Source organism: Eptesicus fuscus, chromosome 23, assembly GCF_027574615.1.
Source record: "Eptesicus fuscus isolate TK198812 chromosome 23, DD_ASM_mEF_20220401, whole genome shotgun sequence".
Classification (NCBI taxonomy): domain Eukaryota; kingdom Metazoa; phylum Chordata; class Mammalia; order Chiroptera; family Vespertilionidae; genus Eptesicus; species Eptesicus fuscus.
In genome coordinates, this window is record NC_072495.1 from 8,614,655 (window position 1) to 8,626,972 (window position 12,318).

General features: G+C 57.4%; 1 protein-coding gene across 1 annotated transcript in view; it reads right to left on the reverse strand.

Annotated features, from left to right (window-relative positions):
• The window catches only part of DTX1 (deltex E3 ubiquitin ligase 1), a 31,525-nt gene extending 29,233 nt beyond the window's left edge, over window positions 1-2,292 (reverse strand). Inside the window, exons 1-2 of the mRNA XM_054712787.1 lie at window positions 2,096-2,292; window positions 671-1,630 (exon numbers count right to left, since the gene is read on the reverse strand). Coding sequence (XP_054568762.1) covers window positions 671-929 — 259 coding nt within the window. The 5' untranslated portion in view covers window positions 930-1,630; window positions 2,096-2,292. The remainder of the gene's footprint in view (window positions 1-670; window positions 1,631-2,095) is intronic.
• Window positions 2,293-12,318: the final 10,026 nt, after the last annotated feature.

Below are 12,318 nucleotides of genomic sequence, written 5' to 3' on the forward strand. Positions count from 1 at the left end.
CGACACCACCAGCACGGGGAGCCAGTATAGGGTACCAGTTCAGAGCTTTGGCTGTGGAAGTCAGTGGCCTGGGCTTGTATCCCAGCTCTGAGTTTAAATCCCTTAGCTGCGTGAGTCTCAGTTGCTTCCTCTGTAAAATGGGATGACGGCTGATACTAACGCAATCATAAGATGGAACTGCCCGTGATGGAAAAGAATCAAGTGAGGCAGTGCATGGCAAGTCCTTTCACTGCGATAATTGAGCGCTAGTGTCCTACGTTCTGTGCTCAGTGAGCCCAGTTTTATTCGATCCTCACACGGCGGTGAGAGCTATGGACCCATTTTACAGATGAGGAAACTGAGCCCCGGAGAGGTGATGATGTAACTTGCCCAAGGCCCTGCAACTAAGAGGCTGGATTGGGACTGAACTCTTAAACTGGACGAGGCCAGGCTGTCCCTTTTTGGGGGGAGGTGGGGGGGGGGGGGGGGAGGTTGGATCAGCAGACTGGCCTTCCTGAAGCCCCAGGCTCCCTCCTGAGGGATGCTGGGGGATTTCAGCATCTCACCAGGAGAGGTGGTGCGAGGGAGTGATGCTGGTGGCGTGAGTGGCTCAGCCTGGCCCTTGGGTGGGGTGGGGTGGGGTGGGGTGGGGCAGGGTGGGGTGGGTGGGGTGGGTAGCCAGTCCACTCACCTGTGTCCTGGCGAAACTGGTGCATGGACTGCAGGTCGATGATGTAGGGCACCAGCTGGGCGTCCACCTGCCCCAGGACCACGGAGCCGCGGGCGTCCTCCTTGAGCACGTTCTCGATGTGGTGGCACACGGTGGCCGTGTAGGGCCGCCAGCGGTTGTGCTCATTCAGCCACTCCCACACCACCACGCGGGCCACGTTCTGCGGCGGGAAGCCCAGCCCGTTCGCCTGCATCATGACACCCTGGCCTGGCCGGGACATGGCCGCTGCCGCCTCGGGGGCCAGGACCCCACGGTGACTGGCCCAGCGCCGGGGCCGGGGAGCAGGCGGGGGACGTCCCCTCTCCCCAGGGAGGCAGCCAGGCCTGCGTGGCCTCCGTGCTGCCTGCCTGGCCTCCAGGAGGCCCAGGGGCCTCAGCTACATGCGTGTGGCGTGTTCCAGGCTCCAGGACCCGTCCCCGCGGCCGGTCTCGGTGACGGTGCTGCTCCGACAGCAAGTGTCTTTCTTATGACAAACGTTGTTGCTCTGAATTCCTTGGCTCCCTCGGCTCAGCGAAGGGAGAGAGGCAGCCGCCCCTGCTCCCGGTCCAGCCTCTTGCCGGCTGGTCTGTCCTCCTTCCCGGTCAGCGCAGGGCCTGTCCCCGAGGCGGGGCCCAGCCTGCCGCTCTCTGCGGCGCCCAGCCAGCCCTCTGCGCTGGCAACTGCGTCCCAGGCCCTGCGCCCGGTCCGGTGGGGCTGCTGGCCTCCTCTCGGCCGCCCCACCGACGGCTCCTGCCGGCAGGGGTGTCCCTGTCCCCCGGGGCCCTGCTCCACGCGTCCTGGGAGGCCTGGGTGGCTGAGGAATGCACGGGGGAGCGGGGCGGCGTGTCCCCAGCCGGCCTCCCGGCTGCGGCTCCCGAGCTGCGCGGAGGGCCCAGGGGGCGGGGGCCCGCGGGCACGCCCCACCCCACGCGTGCTCGCGACCTGCCGGGAGACAAGGAGGAGAGAGGGCCCTTTAAGAATAGAGCGCGGCACCCCCTCTCCCTTCCCCGGAGAGCGATCGCCGGAGAACAATGGGGAACCGGTGGGGGTGGGCAGCAAGGGGGTGAAAGGGGTCCCGCCCGCGGTCCCTAGGGGCAGGCCTGAGGCAGGGCTGGGGCCGGGGGGGGGGTTTTCGGAGACTCTCGCCTGCGAAGCCCCCTCCTCAGCTTCCCGGGCGCGCTCCTCCCCCAGCCGGGGATGCGGGGTGCGCGGGGATGCGCGGGGATGCGCGGCGCTGCAGGCGCGGCCCAGGCCCCTCGGGGGTCGCGTCCTGGGAGATGAAGCCGGAGCTGGGTCGTCCTGGCTCCCGCCCTGGGGGTGAGAACCCCCTCCCCGAGCCCAGCCCTCCCAAAGCGCGCGTGGGCCCGCAGGAGCCAGGGGTGGGGTCCCGCAGCCCCGCGCTCTCACCGCCTCGCCTCTGCCTCTCCTCTGCCTTCCCGATCGCGCTTCGGCGCCGCCGCCTCCCGGAGCGGGAGGGAGGGAGCCGCGGTCCCGCCTCCGCGCCCTTTCCTCCCGCGGCCGCCCGCGCCGGGCCGCTGGGCTTTCCACGCGCGGACAGACTACGCCGCCGACGGACGGACGCGTGAGCCGGCTGCCGGCCGCCGGGATCCCGCGGGTGGGAGGCGGCCGCGGCCGCGCTCAGGGGCGGGGAGGAGGAGAGGGCGGAGGAGGAAGGGGAGGAGACAGATCACAGCCCTGGGCGCTCACACACCAGTCCCTGGGGCGCCCTAAATCCTCGCCAGGCCCCCCGCCGGGGACCCAGGAGGTCTCCTTACCCCAAGCAGGCGCAAGGCATGGGGTGAGGTGCCGGTGGGTCGCCTGCTTGAAGCGTGGTCATCTTTACAATCCCGTTGCCCAGTCCAGGGCCTGGCATATACTAGGTGCTCAGTAAGTGCTTGGCTGAATTAATAAGACCCAGAGACTGTCTAAAGAAGGATCTTAAAACCATTCTAGAGGAGCATTCTCTTCTTCAATTATTCTGGGGGCGGGGAGTGAGGTGGGGCCCATTTCTGAGCCGAACGGAATCATGGAATCTGAAGTGTACACAGAGGGACACTGAGGCCCAGAGAGGGTAAGAAACAGGCCCAGGATCACACAGCAGCTAAGAGCAGTGCCCAAACACCAACCCAGAGCAGATTCTCCTAGAATCCAATTTGCCAGCCCAGAGCTCGAGTCCCCAACGCCCACACCTGCTCCAGGTGAGTGGGGTAGCAGCAGCATCCTGCCCGGGGTGTGGTGGGGGGCCTAGGCCAGGAGGCAGAGACTTTCGGAGAAGACAAGTGCGAGCCCTCCTCATCTCATTCACAGTTGCTTGCAAACAATAGGTGCTCAATAAATGCTGGGTGAGGGCTGGCTGGCTGGAAAGGGATGCAGGTGATGATGGCAGCGGCTCAAGTGTTGATGGGATGGCCGGCTCTCCCTCCTCTGGCAAGCTGGATGCAGCTGAGGACACACATCAGCTGGGAGGGGTGGGCCACCGGGGCGGGCGGGTGTTTAGATTAGGGAAGATGAAGGATGCATCCGGGAACTCCAGTCTGGGCAGCAGATGGGGGTCAGTGGCCTGTTTGGGAGCCTGCCCACGGCGGCCCACGCTCCCCTTCCTCCCCAGGGCAGATGGTGATAAACTAGTCGAGGTCATGGGCAGGCTGCTCGGGGGCGCTTTCCCAGAGCCTGAACTCCGGTTCCCCAGCCAGCGGGAGTGACCTCCCCTCCCCAGGCCCCTGCTCTGTCCGCAGCCCCGGGCCTGATGGGCTTTTCCAGATTGGGTCAACGCTGCTGCTTGCTTGGGCCTGCGCAGTCTAGAGAGTGAGGTTCTGTCGGGGGCAGGGCCAGCGCTGCAGGGATAAGGCTCCCCAGGACCCCTGAGCTCTGGGATCTTAGCCTAGGCCCCACCGATGGCTTTCTGGGGGGTCCGTGAAGGCCTCCTCCCCCCTTACACACAGACATGTCTGTGCATTTTTCTGGGAAGACGGGCTGTCTTTCAGAGATTCTTCTTAAAGGAGGCTGTGATGCTCAACAACCTTATGTTAGAGAAGGGGATGGGGGACCCCAGGGTGGGGAAAAGCCTCGTTCAGGGTCACATGGAAATTTAGCAGGAAGCTGCAAAGAAGAACCCAAGACACCAGACCTTAGAATGCCATTTAAGGGTTGACTCAATGCCACCTCCTCCGGGAAGCCTTCCCTGAACTCATTCCATTTTCCCTTCTCCTCCTTTCCCCACACCTTGATGGGACACACTGTATCACCATTAGCCACTTCAGTGCCGCCCCTGCTAGCGTGAGACACCCAGGAGACCAGGGACTGTGTACGATGTGGCTGGTGCTCTGTACGTGATGGTTATCGGGTGTTGAGTACCTATCATGTGCCAGGCACTTACAAGCCAATAGGACAAACCCTCGATCGTGAACTTAAAAAAAAAAGTGTATGTATTAAATCCCTAGAAAAAGAATCCCGGGATTTTCTCTTCTGCGTGTTATCGTCTTGCTTCCTCGCAGCCATGATATTAGTGCGTTATCAGTACGACGGAATCAAACTGATGAGACAGAAGAAGGTGATTCGGCCACTTTCCTAGCTGTTCGAGCTCCACATCAAATCCGGGGCCAATCACCCTCATCTCAGCTGCACGTGAGTGACGTTCACAGTGATGGTCTCACTCTGTGGTCACCCATGATTTCAGTTTGCCCATGGAATCATGCTTCGCTACCACAGGGAGAAACCAGACGATGACTTTGAACATGACCCAAAGGAAGCTGGAGATGGCCTCTCTTCTCGGCACTGTGGATGTTCTTGAGCGCGCCCGGCCAGGCCACTCACGTGCACCATTATGGCGGCATGGAAAGACGGCAGAGAGAGATGAACTAACTTGCTTTTGTTCTCTTATTCATTCTCTAGCCATCCCTCTATTCATTCACTCATCTAAACATTCATCTGTGAGCGTACCCTCCGCCCCTCCCTCCTTCCTCCTACTCAACCACCCCTCCGTCCCCAAATACGGGATTCTGTCTCCGTGGCAGGCACTGGGCTGTGTGCTGAGACAGAGAGAAAACCAAAACAGCATAGTCTAGTGGGAGAGAGAGAGGCAAATCAAAGGCTCGCACCAAGTGTGATTACAGAATGTTGCAAGAGCCGTAGATGTCCTGAGGGTCTCTAACAGGGATCTGACTGGGTCTCGGGAACCAGGAGGGCCTCTCAGGGGAGGTGACATTTCAGCGACTCCCCCAGAAGATTCATAGTCTTAATAGGCTAAGCAGAGGAAGACCGGAGGGCACAGGGGTGCACAGAGGCCCAGGGGCGGGAAAGAGCTTGGTGTGTTAGAGCAACAGCGAGGAGGCCAGAGACGGAGCAGGGGTGAGTGTGGAGCAAGACGAAGTGGGCAGGGCCACCACGTGGGGCCCCAGACACCCCAGCGTGGGTTGGGGAGTTTTACCCTGAGAGCCATAGGGAATGACTGAAGGGGCGGCCCCACTTTCAGAAACGCTGGTTCAGCTGGCCTGGGAGTCTAGCTTCAGTAGTTCTTGGCCAGTGGTCCTTTCCTGGATTGGGGCGCGGGGAGGATTGAAACTGAGAGAGGGTTCAATCAGCCCATCTCCTGGTGATTGGGCCAACAGTACAATTATGAGCTCTCCGCTTGTATTGGGCCATCACCTTGTTTGTACAACCAGAGATACTTACTGAGCAACTACTATGTGCCAGTCACCAGTCTGGGCGGCGCTGGGGACAGAGTAGTGAACAAGAGTCCAAAATTTCTGCCCTCCTGGTGCTGACATTTTAGAGTGTGTGTGTAGGGGGTGGGGATAGAGAATAAACAAACAGGTTCATAGTTAAAATACATAATCTATAATAATAAAAGCGTAATATGCTAATTAGACCAGACGTCCTTCTGGACGTCCTTCCGGATGACCTTCTGGACGAAGCCACGGCAGCGGGGGCTGAGGCAGAGGTGGCAGAGCCCCCCCCCCCCGCCGTGTGGTGGTGGGGGCCGAGCCCCTTGCATGAATTTCGTGCACTGGGCCTCTAGTATATCATAAAGTGTGAGTGCCCTAGAGCAGTGGTCGGCAAACCGTGGCTCGCGAGCCACATGCGGCTCTTTGGCCCCTTGAGTGTGGCTCTTCCACAAAATACCACGGCCTGGGCGAGTCTATTTTGAAGAAGTGGCGTTAGAAGAAGTTTAAGTTTAAAAAGTTTGGCTCTCAAAAGAAATTTCAATCGTTGTGCCGTTGATATTTGGCTCTGTTGACTAATGAGTTTGCCGACCACTGCCCTAGAGGAAAATGGACATCTTAGACATTGCTGGTGGGGATGTAAATTGGCGCCTCCCTATTGGAATACAGTCTGGCTTTATCTCCTAAAGCTGGGCACATGCAGGCCCCCCGACCCAGCGATTCGACTTTAAGTATGGACCCTGGAGAAATTCCTGCCCATCTCCTGCAGGAATGGAGAATATTTATAGGGGCTCTGTTCACGGTGCCCCAAACCGCGAAGCAAACCCAATGCCCAGCTGTGGGAGAGCAGATGCATGAATTCCCACGATGAAATGCTACACGGCAGTCAAAATGAAGGAGCGAGAGCCACAGAGCACAATACGGATGGATCTCAGAACAGCCAGTGAAAACGGCCCCTTACATAAACATGATCCCCTTTATATAAAGCTAAAAGCAACTAATTATACACACGCATATGTCATAATACACTTTAAAAAGAATAAATACGGGCCCTAACCGGTTTGGCTCAGTGGATAGAGCGTTGGCCTGCGGACTGAAGGGTCCCAGGTTCGATTCCGGTCAAGGGCATGTACCTTGGTTGTGGGCACATCCCCAGTAGAGGGTATGTAGGAGGCAGCTGATCGATGTTTCTCTCTCATCGATGTTTCTAACTCTCCCTCTCCCTTCCTCTCTGTAAAAAATCAATAATATATATATATATATATATATTTAAAAACAATAAATACGGGATTCAAGATGAGGATGATGGTGTTGGGGTGACGTGGTGCTGCAGTGGGGGAACCACATGGTTAGATGTAGGTTATTGCCAAGATTCTGGTTTTCGTTTGGGATGGTGGTTTCACAGCGTTTATTAAAATTAATCATTAAAAGCTGATGAGAGTGGGTGATGAACCAAGGACTATGTTTAATCCTTTTTTGTTCTGAACCAAGATAAAAAGGAGGAGAACAAGCACCAGGGGAGGGGGCTAGAGCATGTGGGATGGGGGGTTGCAATATTCAATCCGTCGGTCCAGGGAGATGCCACTGAGGTGACAGCTGAGCCGAGAGACTGGGAGGAGGGAGTCAGTGAACCACAAGCTGAGAGCACAGCACGTGCAAAGGCCCTGAGATGGCGTGCTCTAGGCATGGCAGTGAGGTCTGTGGGCTGAGGGTGAGCTCGTGTGTGTCCTGAATCAAGCAGGCTTAGGGAGGGAGGGGGGAGGAGAGAGAGGATGCTCAGGGCTCCCCAAAGAGCCCACATCCGGAGTCGGCTCTCCCCAGCGATGTGCTGTTCAGTTCTTTCCTCGGGTTCCGTGAGGCAGTTCAGTTGCCTTGAGGTGGCTTAACTGGTTGCAAGTTAGCTGAGTCCTCCCTGGTTAAAGGGCTGACCCTGTGGCCAGAAGCTCCTGGTGCAGGTTTCTTTTCCTTTTTTTTTTTTTTTTTTAATATATTTTTTATTGATTTTTTACAGAGAGGAAGGGAGAGGGATAGAGAGTTAGAAACATCGATGAGAGAGAAACATCGATCAGCTGCCTCTTGCATACCCCCTACTGGGGATGTGCCCGCAACCAAGGTACATGCCCTTGACTGGAATCGAACCCGGGACCCTTCAGTCCGCAGGCTGACGCTCTATCCACTGAGCCAAACCGGCTTCGGCATGGTGCAGGTTTCTTAGGAGGAAATGCGAAGTGGAGAGCAGGCGCTGTGCCGGGGACCAGCCCTGGGCGATGGGCGGAGACCCAGGCCAGCGCGGATGTGGCTGTGGAACGGGAACTAGCCCGTTCACGGAGTGCTTTCTAGGCATCATATTTATGATTTATTTTTAAAATATATTTTTATTGGTTTCAGAGAGGAAGGGAGAGGAGGGAGAGAGAGATAGAAACATCACCCATGAGAGAGAATTGTTGATCGGCTGCCTCCTGCACGCCCCCTACTGGGGATCGATCCTGCAACCCAGGCATGTGCCCTGACCGGGAATCGAACCGAGACCTCCTGGTTCATAGGTCAACTACTAAGCCGCACTGGCTGGGCTTGGAGACTTCATTAAGCAATTTCAATCCTCCCTGGTATTATTACAGATTTCACAGACGAGGAAACGGACGCCCACGGAGTTGTGACATGCACAGTGAGCAGCCGAACCAGAAAATCCTTTGGCGCCCTTGGCCCTGGGATAGGAGGTGTGTGGCCCACTTCCAGTGCCATGTGCCCTCATCTGTGGGGAACCTGGGGCAGGCGAGACCTTGTCACCGCTCCCTCTTCTCCAGCGCCGGGCCATCTGGAGGCCTGAGGGCAGCTGGGCGGGTGGGCACACAGCATCCAGGACCGCGGTGTCTCCAACACAGAGGGAGGGGACCCAGAGGAAAAACGGGGCTCAGAGTGGGGAGGGACAGGGATGTCCCTGGAGTGCTGAGCAGATCTGGTCCAACTTGGAGACAGGGTGAGAGAAGAGAGAGGGAGAGAGGGAAAGAGGTAAAAAGGGAGAGAGGGAGGGATGGAGAGGGGGCGAGAGGGCGAGGGGGAGAGCGGGAGAGGGGGAGAGATGGAGAGGGGGAGAGGGGGAGAGGGGGAGAGGGGGTGAGGGAGAGAGGGGGAGAGCGGGAGAGGGGGAGAGATGGAGAGATGGAGAAGGGAAGAGGGGGAGAGGGCGAGAGAGGAGATCTAACTTTCTCAGGGACCCTAGTGTTTCCCCTCCTCTAGAAACTACCATTGAAATGACATAGGAATGGGTGCACTGCGCCCCCTGGTGGTCATTTTGGGGCCATTTTGCTCTAATGCTGGAAGGATTTCCAGGTAATTCGTCTTTATTTACTTTTTATTGTGGCAAAAACAATTTTATGTGGTAACATAAAATTTACCATTGTAGGGATTTCTTTTCTTTTTAAAAATATATTTCTGCCCTAACCAGTTTGGCTCAGTGGATAGAGCGTCGGCCTGCGGACTGAAGCGTCCCAGGTTCGATTCCGGTCAAGGCCGTGTACCTTGGTTGCGGGCACATCCCCAGTAGGAGGTGTGCAGGAGGCAACGGATCGATGTTTCTCTCTCATTGATGTTTCTGACTCTCTATCCCTCTCCCTTCCTCTCTGTAAAAACCAATAATATATATATATATATATATATATATATATATATATACATATTTTTATATATATATATTTATATATATTTCAGAGAGGAAGGGAGAGTGAGAGAGAGGCAGAAACATCAATAATGGGAGAGAATCATCGATTCGCTGCCTCCTGCATGCCCCACACTGGGGATAGAGCCCACAACCCGGCATGTGCCCTGACCTGGAATCGAACTGTGACCTCCTGGTTCATAGGTCAATGCTCAACCACTGAGCTATGGCAGCGGTGCGTTACTATTTCTAAGTGTGCATTAAGTAGTGCTAAGTACATTCACATTGTTGTGCAACCAATCTTCAGAACTTTCTCATCTTGCAAAACTGAAACTCGGTACCCATTAAACCCTAACTCCCCATTCCTCCCTTCTCATGTAAACCCACTTGCGTGGGGTAATTCTGTCTCTGATTGTGACTACTCTAGATACGTCATATAAATGGAATTATACAGCATTGGTCCTTTTGTGACTGGCCTTTTTCACTTAGCATAATGTCTTCAAGGTTCATCCATGTTGTAGCATGTGTCAAAACTTCCTTCCTTTTTAAGGCTGAGTAACTTTCCATTGTATGTAAACACCACGTTCTGTTCAGCCATTCAGCTGTCCATGAGCACCTGGGTTGCTTCCACCTCTCAACTAGGAATAGTGCTGCGATGAACATGGGCTTCCCTGAACAGGTGAGTGACAGGCCTTGATTTCCATAGTTTGTGAGGGTGGGAAGGATGTTGGGGACCCAGCTCAGCTGGGGGATACTGTCTCCAGGGACCAGACGTTGGCATGCAGGTGGGTGCTGTTTCTAGCAGCTGCTCAAGCACGCCACGGAGGACCCACGCTTGCCCTGGTGAATTGCCATACTGAGTGCGGTGGCTTTGGGGACTCAAGCTTGTCCCTTATCCTTGCTAAGCGACTATCGCACCTACGGACTTGATAGCGAGTTCGAGGCAAAGTAAGGGGGCCTGTGTGGCAGTGGCCAACCGAGGCCGCCCCGGTGTCAGGAACACAGGAGATTTCTGGAGACCCCAGCAGACTGTCCCTCGTGTCCCCCCGAGTCCCAGTGGCCAGCATGGAGGCTCAGTTGCTTAGAGCATCATCTAATACACCAAGGTTGTGGGTTGATCCCCGGTCAGGGCACATACAAGAATCACCCAATAAGTAGGCCTTTCTCTCTCCTTCAATCCCCTCTTTCTCTAAAAAAAATCAATAAAAATCTTTATCCGAAGAAAACAAAGTTGTTTAAGGGCCACTGGCTGGCTTTCCCTTCCCTGCTCCTAGTGAGCACGTGGGCTCTCTGTGGAACTAACAGATTGTTTAATGATGCCTCACGGCAGGGGTCATGATTCAAAACGAACCCCCGCCCCAGACCACGTCACCGGGGCTTCCGGCAGGCAGGCCTCGCCGTTTCCTAGGACTGGCCTGCTTCCTGCTCAGGCGAATTTCATTCTGGTGCCACACGATGGCAGTCAAAGCTGGGCTGCTAAGGGCCGCTGCAGGAGTAGCCACAGGTCCCGCAGGAGAGAGGGGGAGGGAGATGCGGGAGGAGGACTGAGAACGGAGGAGGAGGGTGTGAGCGGGAAAGACAGAACTCCGTGGATGGCGCCCTGGAGCCGCACCCTGCGGGGGAGGGGGGGTTGTGTGTGGCTGGGATGCTGACTCTGAGTGCGAATTACCCCACGCAAGTGGGTTGACATGAGATTGTTAGAAATGCAGTATTTTCCTTTAACAGTGGGAATGGGGAAGCAAGGGGGAAATCTAGGAGAGCAAGAACCCCCTCTCCTCTCCCTCCCTCCCCCCCCGCCTCCCCCACGTGCAGACATGGGGGAAGGCAGCTACCTGCAAGCCAGGAGGACAGCCTTCACCTGCGTTACAGCTTTTATAAGAAACCGGTGATCCAGCAAGCAAGCTGCTTCTCGGAGGCCTGTGAGCCATTCTAACAAATGACTGAACCTGAGGAGGGGCTGGGGACCCCGATTTGTAACACGTCGGTCAGGAACCCAGGAGGCCAGGACTCGTGTCTGTGTCTGCAGGGGTGGCGGGGGGGAGGGCGTCTTGTGGGACCGAGTCCTTAACCTGCGGCCTCTGACACCAACTCCAGGGGGACTGTGTCCGAGGCTAATTGAATTGTAGGACACCTGACCAGTGTTGGGGGATTGGTCAGTGCGGGGACCCCTCTCCCCAGGCTGGTGTCAGAAGAATGGAGGGCAGACTCCTCCCGCTCACACGTGACGTGCCCGCCGTGGGCACCTCTGAGTCCCCACTGGGCCCAGCCCCAGCCCCAGCCCCAGCCCCCCAGCTGCTCCCTGCTGCCCGCCCCGAGAGGCTGGTAACTGCCCAGACAAATGGCCGCACATCCAGGGGCTCAAAACGAGGCGAGCTCATTACCTCGCAGTCCGCAGGTGGAAGCCCAGCGGGCCTGTCCGGTTTCTCTGCTCCGGGTCCCCCAAGCCCGCGATCAAGGGCTTGGCCGGGCTGCGTTCCCGACTGGAAGCTCCGGGTTCGCCCGGGTTGTTGGAGTCCGTCTCCACGTGGCTGCAGGCCTGCGGGCCCGGTGTCATGGCCGGCTGCCCGCTGGGGGTCCTTCTCCGCCCACCGTCCCTGGCTCATGGCTCTGCCTCTCCTCCCCTGGGCCTCTGACGTCAGGTGGGCAGGATCTCTGCTTCAGGGCCGGGAGGTTGATGGGGCTCACCTGGGGAACCCAGGACACGCCCCATCGCGAGATCCTTAACTTTGCCACGTCAGGTAACATAGTGGCAGGCTCCGGGGTTAGGACGTGGACATCTTTGGGGGGTGGGGGGCTGTCATGGTGCCTGACCCCCCCACCCCAACCTGCTTCCCCAGGCCTCCGGGGGGTTTAGAGGCATTCTCTCTTCCCTGGTCAGAGTCATCTGCCTGGCTCTCGCATTCTCCCATTATTCCGGACATTATCATGGCCAGGCCTTGGGGAAGGGTCTCTTTTCCAGAAATCCCTCGGGGCCCCCCCAAAACTGAGCCTTTCCCCTTCTCCTGGTGACGCCTTCCCGCTCCATCAACTGACGCCTCCTTCCTCAGAACCAGAGATGTTACCCTGGCAACCCCCAGCCCGCCCCGCAGCGAAGGGACAGGGGCCTGGACTCGGCTCCTGTCTGAGGAACTCCACCCCAGGAGAGCCAGCAGGGCCCCTGGGCCTCTCGGTCCGGTCGGGCCACTCGGATCCTCACATCCTGCTTCTGCTGACGTCCTCCCACAGGTCCCACTCCTCGGGGCCCGCTCACACAGGGAGAGCTTTCTTCACGTCCCCGGCTCCGAGGCTCCTCCCAGCACTGATGCCAAGACCTA